The sequence below is a fragment of the Rhinolophus ferrumequinum genome, chromosome 6, assembly GCF_004115265.2.
Source record: "Rhinolophus ferrumequinum isolate MPI-CBG mRhiFer1 chromosome 6, mRhiFer1_v1.p, whole genome shotgun sequence".
NCBI lineage: Eukaryota > Metazoa > Chordata > Mammalia > Chiroptera > Rhinolophidae > Rhinolophus > Rhinolophus ferrumequinum.
In genome coordinates, this window is record NC_046289.1 from 72,518,012 (window position 1) to 72,529,590 (window position 11,579).

An 11,579-nucleotide genomic window follows, 5' to 3' on the forward strand; every position below is an offset into this window, starting at 1 on the left:
TTGTTACACCTATTGTTGCCTTTACTTATGTGTCTGAGTCTCAGAGGCACAAGGTAAGAGAACATTTAACCAGTGCGTTCAGTCGTTACAGATGTGACCACAAGGTGGTAGTGCACCTCTGCTGTTACAGAACATGTGGAGGCTCATTTCAGTGGATTCTGAATGAATGGGCTAAGGCAGAAGGGGGCCTCTTTCTTATTGGCTGGGTAGACAGTGTGAGAAACCCCTGTGTTTTTCAGAGGAAAGAGAGATAACCTGATACTGGAAGTAGCTCCCCTGGCTGTAGTTTGCAGGTGCACAGTTGATCCTAAATGGGAAGAATGCTGAAGACATCCATTGGTGTTTTATTCATGTTCTTGCTGCAACTGGACTGTGAGTTGAGGTTTTGTGGGAAACAGAGTATATTAGTGGATATTCTTTAGAAGCCAAGAGTGGTTTAATTCGGGTGTCCTCTAGTTGTGGTACAAAAAGAAAATTCAGTAGTATAATGATGTGGTAACTCTTCTTCTTCCTCTGACTTTTTTTTCTGCGTAGGGGTCAGTGGAGGAGAGAATGTGGTTCAGCGTCCTCCTTCCCTGAGTGTCCAGGAGGGGAACAGCTGTGATATGAATTGTTCTTATACAGACAGTACCTCAGACTACTTTCCTTGGTATAAGCAAGAAGCTGGAAAAGGTCCCCAGCTCATTATACACATTCGTTCATATCAGGACAAAACTGAAGATGGAAGATTCACTGTTTCATTGAATAAGACAGTCAAACAGTTCTCCCTGCACATTGAGGACACCCAACCTGGAGACTCAGCTGTCTACTTCTGCGCAGCAAGTGCACATTGCTTCTCAGACACCTGTGACCTGTACGCAAACCTGGAAGTAGAGCCACTGCTATTCTTTAGGACAACCTTCAAGCATAGATAGTATCTGTCATATTTTGTCTGCAAGTGACAACTTATGTGTTGGATTGTTAAAACCACATAGTAAGTAGGTTAAGTTCAAAATGATCAGGAAGGGTTAGAACATTTTATTGGATATCTGTTGCTTTGTGAATTCTTGGTGGGAATTTTATTTTGAAATTTAGGTTTTAAAAATGACTTTACATTTGTTAGTCAGCCTCCTTTCCTATAAAAAGCCTTAGTATCAATACCCCAGTCCTAAATAGGGATGGGCTTTTAAATATTGTGTGTTGAAAATAGCATTTTCAAATTTTTCTGAATATAAGTCATTATATGCCAAATATAGAAAATATGTACAACAGAAACATATGAAATTGATAATTCTGTAATCAGATAATATTGCTAATACTTGAATTATTCTTTCCTTCTATTTTTATTGTAATTAGAATCATGATTATTTTTACTCAGTGTTATATCTTGAATTGAACAGTCTCCATTTCATCATTATTCTCTTCAAATACCTGCTTCTTAGTAGCTCTGTGAGATTTTAATACAGTGGTACCTCGGTTTTCGAACGTCTCTGTTGACAAACATTTCGGTTTATGAACACGGTAAATTTTATGGATCTATGGTATCATTACATAGTAAAATTCATGCTAAATTTGCAGTTTTAGGGGTTGATTTTAAAGGTCTGGGACGGATTAAACCATTTTGCGTTACTTTCAATGGGGAATCCGTGCCTCAGTTTTTGAATGTTTCAGAACTCGAACGGTCTTTCGGAACAGATTACGTTAGAAAACAGAGGTTCCACTGTAAATTTCAGGTTTCTTCTATATTTGTGGCACATTTGACAGTCCTCTCTATGTGCTCTGACCTCTTTCTTTTTAAGAAAATGTGACTTTTGTTTTCCTTTAGAGCCCAGTAATGGTATATATTATTTGTGTGTTTGAGGAAATTAGGATAGCAAATGATTTGAGAATGTGATTTCCGTTTAAACTCTCTAATCTATTCCTTTTTACAAAATTCTATATGTATCTTTTCACAGTTACTCTCTCATAGAGATTAGACCAGAGTTTGTATTATTCACTGCTATGGCTGTGGTACCTACCACAAACTTTTTCACATGGTTGATAATCAGTAGATGTTTGTTAAAGGAAGAAGGAAAGGTGACTTCTACTATTTATTCACAATTTTAAATTAAGCTTTGTGATAGAATTAAATTTATAAATTGATTTGTGAACAAGAAAACTGATACTGGGTATATTAAATTATTTGATTGTTTAAGAATATACTATTTCTTTCCATCTGTATATGTCGTTCTTTCTTAATAAAGCTCTGTTGTTTTAAGATAATTAAATTTATTCATTGATTTGTGATAATCTTATTGAGGAATACTGGGGAACAGTGTGTTTCTCTAAGGCCCATTAGCTCTAAGTCATTGTCTGTCAATCTAGTTGTGGAGGGCACAGCTCACTGGCCCATGTGGGAATCGAACCGGCAACCCTGTCGTTCAGAGCTCGTGCTCTAATCAACTGAGCCATCCGGCTATCCTGTATTGTGATTTTTTTTTCATTACCATGAGTGAAATACTTCTTTCTAGGGTATATGGAAAAATTTTTGTACGTATTTATCAGTCATCTGACTATTTGTAGTGGATTGCACAAAGGCATTAGATTGATGATTTATTTAGAGATAGCTTGTTACCCATCTCTCTGCCTCATTTTCATGCTTTGACTCAATTAAACATTGCTAACCACAAATTATTTTTTTTTAAAGTCAGTATTCTTAGTGTTATAGAGAATCAATGGAATGAAAGATGTTGCATAAATAATTAATTCCCTAATTCTCCCACCCCTGGTCAAGGTGAGGCTATTTTCAAGATCACTTACAGTCTTCCTGAGGATGGATATAATTGGCGATTGATATGGTGAGATGATCCCTCTTGGCTGAGTTTGGTTTCGTTTATTAGCTAACTGGTTTGTTTACATAAGGAAACTCATCAGATTAAATTAGGTTTATAATATCTGAATAAGAAAGGCCCAGAACCCCAAGGATTTATATTAATTCCATTGTTATAACCACTAGCTCCTGTGCAGTAAAAGCAAAGTGACTATTGATTGGTCCATTTTCTACAAGTCTGATGGACTGAGAAGGATGTATGGCTTCTATTTTTATTGGTTTATTCCCCTTAAACCAAGTTAGAAGAGAGAGAGTGTGCAAGTATTATGGGCTTAAGTGCTTTATCACACTTAGATGAGAATTTATTTAATAGAAGAACAATAAATGCTCTAGTCAGAGTGTGCAGAATCAGGACATACTGAGACACATTCCAGCTTTAAATCTTCACCATCATTAGTGGATTGATTGCTTCTGAATCTGGGCAATTTACTACATATTTTTGGTCTTCTCTTGATCCCACAAAGCCAGACTGGGTGTTAGCAGCCTGCTTTTCCCTTGCATTCCCTAGGGAGTTCGAGACTGCTTAGATTTGTATGCTTTCTTCCAGTCCTGCAGAGTGGGGCCCTTTCTGCGCATGCTCACTAGACATTTGCAAAGACTCACTGTACTTCTTTTAAATTTATTAAATTTCTTGTGGTGACATTGGTTAACAAAATTATATAGATTTCAAGCATACAATTCTAGAATGCATCATCTGTATATGCAGTGTGTGTTCACTGGCCAAAGTCAAGTCTCCTTCCATCACCATGTATTTCACACCCTCTACCTCTTCTACTCCCCCACACCCCTTTCCCTCCACCACCATACTGTTGTCTGTGTCTTTGTTTTTGTGTGTTTGTCTTGTTTCTTTGTTGCTTTCAGTTTTATATTCCAAATATGAGTGAAATCATGTAATTCTTGACATTTTTTGTGTGACTTACTTCACTTACATGAGATTTTCAAATTCCTTTCATGCTGTCATAAAACACAGTGTTTTATCTTTATTCTTATTGCTCAGTAATATTCCATTGTATATATGTATCACATCTTTATCCAATGATCTGTCAAAAGACACTTTGGTTGTTTCCATGTCTTGGCTACTGTGAATTGTGCTGCAATGAACATGGAGGTACATATATCTTTACCGATTAATGTTTTCAGATATTTTGAGTAGATACTCAGAAGAGGGATTCCTGGGTCATATGGTAATTCTGTTCCTAATTTTTTGAGGAAACTCCATACTGTTTCCATAGTGGCTGTATCAATTTACGTTCCCACCAGCAGTGTATGAGGGTCCCTTTCCTCCACAGCCTCTCCAACACCTATTATTACTTGTCTTGTTGATAATAGGCATTCTAACGTGTGAGGAGGTCTCTTATTGTGGTTTTGATTTTCATTTCCCTAATAGCTAGTGAAGTTATGCATTTTTCATATATCTGTTGGCTGTTTGTATCTCTTTTTGGGATGAAGGGTCTGCTCATTTCCTCTGTTCATTTTTTTTGTTTTGCTTTTGTTTTTCAATGATCACATTTTTAATATTTCAGAGAAGAGGCATTAAGGATTCATGCCATTAGTTTATTTACAAACATATCTAGTATGTTGAGTTTGAGTTTGATCCATTTTTTAAATGGATCTTAAAATGCTCCTCTTAAAATGCTCCTCTTCATATCTGTTTCATGCATTAAGTAAAACATCCTTATTTCTTAAGCAGTTCATGTCTTGCTATAAAGAAAAGGAGGGCAAATCCAGAGCCAAAGGACAGAATCATCATCACTAGCAATCGCCTCTTGTTTCCCACTGAAAATGGCACATTCTTCCCTGGCGCTCCTCATAGTGGCTCCTCCGGACCAAGGGGTGGTGAACCACCGGATGCTCTGTCCCAACATAGGGCTGTTGGGAGGCCTGCGAAAGGCACAGAGACTGAAAAAGTAGGAAATACCTCTGCCCAATTTTCAACTCGATTGTTTGTTCTTTTGTTGTTGAGTTGTATGAGTTCTTTATATAGTTTGGATATTATCCCCTTATCAGAGGTGTTGTTTGCAAACATTTCTCCCATTTAGTTGAGTGCCTCCTTGTTTTGTTGATAGTTTCTTTTGCTGTGCAGAAGCTGTTTAGTTTGATCCATTTCTTTTTGTGGTATGTTTTATACAATAAGATATTAAAAGCAACCCTCCTAGTAAATAAATGTGCAGTTTATAAATAAGGCAGTTAAAGCCTCCCTTGATTCAACTTTCCACTAATTACTTGTGCACAGAATAATTGTATGCTATTTTGATGAGGGCATTTTCTACTTTGTATTAAAGGGTTTTTAGGCAATTTAGAAATGTGATATATGTGCTCTGATGTTCATTGCCACTTTATTCATGGTGGCTAAGACATGGAAACAACCAAAGTGTCCTTTGATAGATGATTGGATAAAAAAAGATGTGGTATATATACACAATGGAATGCTGTTCTGCCATACGAAGAGATGAAATAGTGCCATTTGTGACAACATAGATGGATCTTCAGATTATTATGCTAATTATTATGCTAAGTCAGACAGAAAGTGTAGAGAAACATATGGTTTCACTGATATATGGTATATAAAACTGAAAACAACACAAGAACAAGACAAACAAATGAAGGAAAACTCATAGACACAGACAATAGTTTAGTGGTTACCAGAGGGTAGTGGGGAGGGGATGGTAGATGAGGGTAAAGGGGATCAAATATATGGTGATGGAAAGAGAAATGACTGGGTGGTGAACACACAATGTGATATGTAGATGATGTGATACAGAATTGTACACCTGAAACCTATGTAACTTTACTAACAATTGTTACCCCAATAAACTTTTATTAAAAAAAAAGAAATGTGTTTATAAGTAGTTCATAAACATTCCTTATTGTAAAAGAATGAAGGTTGAGGGACTACTAATAACACTGTAAGAGCTTTTATCAACACTTGGCTTTTTTATTCTCTGCTATACCAAGATACAGATTTCCTTAATTTTAGTTTCCTGCTTTCCTGTGAATCTTAATTTCTTCCTGGTGTTTCCTCTCTGCAAGTTTTCCCTTTTTTTCTGCTATCTTTTTTATCTGAATATTAATTTTGTAAACTTGTCTGTTTTCTTAGATCTCACCTAGGTAGGAGTTAACTTAGTTCACTTTTGATGTTCCCGTGGAGTTCTCTTGGTCTGTCCTTCAGCAGAATTGTCCTTCCTTTGGGATATTAATATCACTTTGGTGGGATGCTGGGATAAGCACATGAGGGAGGGCAGCAGGAAGAGGCCCATTTTATGTGCACAGCCTTCTTGGTTGTGTTCTTCAGTTTTGTCTCTTAAGCCATATGTAGCGATTTTGTAAATTTTGATTCATCAAATAATCTTTTTATATATGTTTTGATTCTTGATATATTTGGACTCATTTCTCATATTTTGTTTTGCTCCACATGCTCTTGTTTTTTTCTTTTCTATTTTCATCTGTCTTCTGCTGCATTTATAATTTTTTTCTCTCTGCTGATTTAGAAAATGTAGAGTGTCTTCCTTTTCTTAGGCAAGTATCCAGAAATTATGTGTGTGTGTTATTTTATACCATTTCCCTCCTTGTATATACTACTCCTTCTCCATGGGAATTCTTTTTGACTTGCTGGTTTACTATCTTTAGAATGAACTCAGTGGCAGTTGAATCAAACTACCCTCCAGCTGTACATTAGGACAGTACATTCAGAGTTTATCAAATGAACTCAAAAATTACAGTTCCAATGCTCATTTAGAAGACTATAATAGAAAACCATTTAAGACAATAATGAGAACATGAATTCATTGCCTTCTGCCTCAGAGCCTTTGGCCCTGATACTTCCTCCTCCTGGAGTGACTTTCACCTTGTAACCTCGTGATGTTCCTTCACTTCTAGTCTCTGCTCCTAGACAAACATGTGCACATGTGAATAAAGATGAATCTCAAAAATGTTTATTGCAGTGTTGTATTTCATAGACAAAAATAAATGAATACAAGGGAAGGGCTGTATAAAAGGTATTATGTCCATAATATGGGATATAATGTTGCAGAGGACCTGTGTGTTAACGTAACAAGACATACAAATTTATCACTGAGTTTATAAAACCGGTTACAGAATGGAATACTCAATATACGAGGTTAGACAATGAAGTTCACAAACTTGTTGCAAAGATGTTGCTTATCTTTACAGATATCAGAGGAATTATTCATTATGAATTTGTACCAACTGGACAAACAGTTAACCGAGTTTACTATTTGGAAGTGCTGAAAAGGCTGCATGAAAAATGTAGATGACCTGAACTTTTCCTCAAAAATTCATGGCTCTGGCATCATGACAATGCACCAACTGAGACAGCACTGTCTGTGAGGAAATTTTTAGCCAGTAAACAAATAACTGTATTGGGACGCCCTCCCTACTTATCTGATCTTGCTCCCAATGACTTCTTTCTTTACCCAAGGATAAAGGAAATATTATTTACCCAAGGATTAAAGGACATTTTGATGACATTCAGGACATCAAGGGTAATGCGACGAGAGCTCTGATGGCCATTCCAGAAAAAGAGTTCCAAAACTGCTTGGAAGGGTGGACTAGGCACTGGCATCAGTGCATAGCTTCCCAAGGGGAGTACTTCGAAGGTGACCGTAGTGATATTCAGCAATGAGGTATGTAGCACTTTTTCTAGGATGAATTCGCAAATTTAATTGTCAGAACTCATATATGTATTATAATAAAGTATAAATGAAATATATACTTTCTGCCGATTGAAGTCTATAGGGAAAAACCTGGAAACTTCAGTCCAAAGGAATCAAGATGAAAAAGAGTGAGGGTAATAAGTGATGGAAAAAGGAGAATTGGGAGTGGTATTCAAAGGGGACTTTAGTCTATCTGTAATGTTTTGTTACTTTTAATAATTAATATGTTCATGAATTCCTCCTATTGTTAACATTAATAATAGTCCTAGGCATTAGAGACGTTTATCCATGTTCTCTTCACTCACCAATAAAGGGGGAAAGTGGAAAATGACATCTTCATAAGATTTTATTCAACTATCCCGTGTATATGTAGTTTTTCTTCCTCTGGGATCATATAGCTTTTAGTTTTCATTCCTCTTAGGGGCCTACTCTTTAACTGTATGATCGCTATGCATATTTTCGTCTTCCCCTGCGGACTGTACATTAGTATGTTATCATCTTTTATATATTCTGAAGATCTAGTAAATTACCACATTTATACGAAAATTCCACAAGTGTTGATAGATTTATTTTGAACTGAGGTAAGAAATCAGGTGAATAGCACAAGATGAGAGCTCCCAAAATTATTTCTAGATAATAGTTTTTATGAAATGACATTTTCAACGTAGGATTTGGTTCATTTGTAATCCCCATTTCATCTAGGCAGTAACTTTATTTTCTGACCATCTGCATTTCCTTCCTCAGGAAACATGGAGTAATTGGGGCTGGGGTAGTGTGACAGCTGAGTTATTCTGTCTGAAGTGGTCTTTTTTGATGGTTTCGGCCTAGTAGGGGGGACTGTAGGCCTTACAAGAAATGACTTTTTCTGTAGTTCCCAAAGGTTTGATCTTTAAGAGCAGAGACCAGTGAGCATGCGAGCCAATGAGTTGGCTCAGCAAAGATGAGGAGAGGGAAACAGTGTTCGTGTAAAGCTGGTCTCAGTTTTTTAGCTCTGCTTCTCTATGTAAACTTTAGAAAGCTAGAGTCCATACTCCATAAACCCACTGTGAGGATGATTCTCTGAGCAGAGGTACAGGAATAAGAATGTTACTAGTCATTGTGAGCATGGAGGCTTAACAGAAAACATCTCCGTATTTTGAATTCTTATGACTAAAATTCCCCAAACCATCTGAACTAGAAATTATTCCAATAACCCAAATAGTGTACCTTTTCATATAGCTCCCTGAAAATAGAAGGAACCAAAATAAAGAGAAAAAGGTAGAGAAGAAAAAAAAACACAGGAAAAAATAGAGGGGAAGGGAGAGGACAATATTTAATCGGACGAGGAAAGTGTGAGCAGATCAGAATGATCTATGTGGGTCAGCAGAGTGCCCAAGAGAGGGACAGTAGAAGGGGAGAGGTAGAAATTAAGTCAGAGTGGGCATTATACACATATTTTATTTTTTCACTACCCAGATTTTGTTGGAATCATTTTCTGTTCAGATGGTGGTTGTACATCTTGGTTTATAGAACTCTCCTGATTTCAAGAAACTCTATTTATTTCTACAGTACACAATTGATGTTATCAGGTAGTTTTTCCTTTATCAGAATTTTTATATACTTGAATTTTCAAATTCTCTGTCAAACTATGGAATTTTGGAAATGGGGTCACTCTTCCTAGGATTTTTCAAGGTTCTATGTTACCCAATGAGACACTGATTCTCTTAGAAACATCAGACACCCTTCCTCACTCTCTATCTCACAAACATCTCTTACATAAGGTTCTTAAAAAATAAAACCCTTCTATCTTCATACATTGGAAATATTGCCTCTTACCTCCCTTCACTGTTCTCAGATACAGTTTTGAGAGATGACGATGCCATTGGACTGATCCACTGTAAATGAAGATTCCCATGGCGTGAATGACGAAGCTCAGATTTGAATTTTGCTCAGTGAATATCGTGGAACATAATGACTGTAAAAAAGCATTTGCCTGGGCCTCTGTGGGTGGAATTTTCTATTAAGTGAATGACAGATCTCAGAAGTTGAAGGAAAAAACTCTGCCCTTGGCTTAATGCTCACTGTCTTGAAATTCTTAATGATTTTATCTTTTACTTGTGTTTAAGGAAAGTCCCATACACAGCTGGAACATGTGAGTGAGCAGAGGAGACACATGGGGCAGGAGGATACAGGACAGGGACACATTCAGGCTCAGGTTCAAGGTCACAGGAGGAAGTTGTGAGTGAAGCAGTTGTCAGGGTCACCTGTTGTGTCTCTGCAGGCTTTCACTCTCTGAGATTCTGACATGCAGCAAAAGGGTGCAGTAAACTTTGTTGGTAAATTATTATAAAATGAATGTGCATACATGGACATTTCAATAAAGCAGTTTGGTAATTTCTTAAAATCTAAGCACACTCTTACTATATGATCCAGTAATGGAATTCCTGGGTATTTACCCACAGGAGTTGAAAAATTATCTGTGCACAAAATCCTGTCCACAGGTGTTTATAGCAGCTTTATTCATAATTGTCAAAACATTGAGGCAACCAAGATATCATTTAGTAGGTGCATAGATAAATAAATGGTGGTACATTCAAACAACAGAATTTTATTCAGTGTTTAATCAAGCCATGAAAAGATAGGGGAAAATTAAATGTAGATTATTAAATGAAAGAAGCCAGTCTGAAAATATTACGTATGACATCAGACAATTAAGTTTGTGAACTCTTCCTAGAAGAAATACTACATACCTCATTGCTGAATATCACTACAGTCACCTTTCAAGTAACTCCTCTTAGGAAGCTGTGCACTGACGCCAGAGCAATGTCCACCCTTCAAAGCAATTTTGGAACTCTTTTTCTGGAATGGTCATCAGAGCTGTCATCGTGTTACCCTTGATGTCCTGAATGTCATCAAAATGTCTTCCTTTCAATATTTCCTTTATCTTTGGGTAAAGAAGAAGTCATTGGGGGTAGGATCAGGTCAGTAGGGAGGGTGTTACAATACAGTTTTTTGTTTACTGGCTAAAAACTCCCTTACAGATAGTGCCATGTCAACTGGTGCATTGTCGTGATGCAAGAGCCAGGAATTGTTGGAGAAAATTTCAGGTCATTTTCATCTAACATTTTCATGCAGCCTTTTCAGCACTTCCAAATAGTAAACATGGTTAACTGCTTGTCCAATTGATAGAAATTCATAATGAATAGTCCCTCTAATATCAAAAAAATTTAGCAACATTGTTGCAACAATTTCACGAACTTAATTGTCTACCTCATACATACTATAGTATGATTCTAAGTATATCACATTCTGGAAAAGGCAAAACTATGGAGACAGTAAAAAGACCAGTGGTAGCCAGGGTTGAGGAAAGAGGAAGGGATGAGTAGGCAGAGCACAAAGGATTTTTAGGTTGGTGAAACTAGTCTCTATGATACTATAATGATGGACATATGCCATTAAACATTTGTGTAAAGCTATAAAATGCATGACATAGTAAACTATGTTAAACTACGGCCTTTGGGTGATTATGATGTGTCAATGTACTTTTATCAATTGTAAGAAATATGCCACTCTTGTGGGGAAGTTCATGTGTGGGGGCAGGAGGTATATTGAAACTCTCTGTACCTTCTTTATTTTTCTGTGAACCTAATATGACAGAAGAAATAAAATCTTAAAAAGCTAATCTCAAACATACAGGAAACTGATGTGTATGAAGAGTTAAAACATTTTAGAAAAGTGGTTCCCCTATAAATATTACCTAATTTCACCTGCGGTTTTGAATAAGAGACCCCAAATTTTCATTTTGCATTCAATCTCAAAAGATTACATAGCTATCATAGGCTGGGGATTTTGAACCCCCAAACTAACCTTGCAAAGAGAAAGGGCAGAAGGGCAGAATACAATTAGGTTGTTTTAAAAAGTGCTTCTTGCTTTGCAGATAAGTAAGCTCACCCACCACCTCTACGTTCTCACAATAGAGGAGAGTTGTTTTCTTTTTTCCTACAAGATCTGAATGATAAGTTATAGATACACATATCAGAAATGTGTCTCCAGAAGAACATCCTGTTTACCCATGGCTC

At 36.7% G+C, this 11,579-nt stretch overlaps 1 pseudogene and 1 gene segment (V, D, J or C); one reads left to right on the top strand and one right to left on the bottom strand.

Annotated features, from left to right (window-relative positions):
• Positions 1 to 251: 251 nt before the first annotated feature.
• On the top strand, positions 252 to 974 carry LOC117022735 (T cell receptor alpha variable 13-1-like). The segment is given in 2 exon segments: positions 252 to 372; positions 535 to 974. Coding segments are annotated over 2 exon segments (441 nt in total).
• A 3,549-nt stretch (positions 975 to 4,523) lies between these two features.
• LOC117022742 (cytochrome c oxidase subunit 7C, mitochondrial-like) lies at positions 4,524 to 4,713 on the bottom strand (annotated as a pseudogene).
• Between the last annotated feature and the right edge of the window lie 6,866 nt (positions 4,714 to 11,579).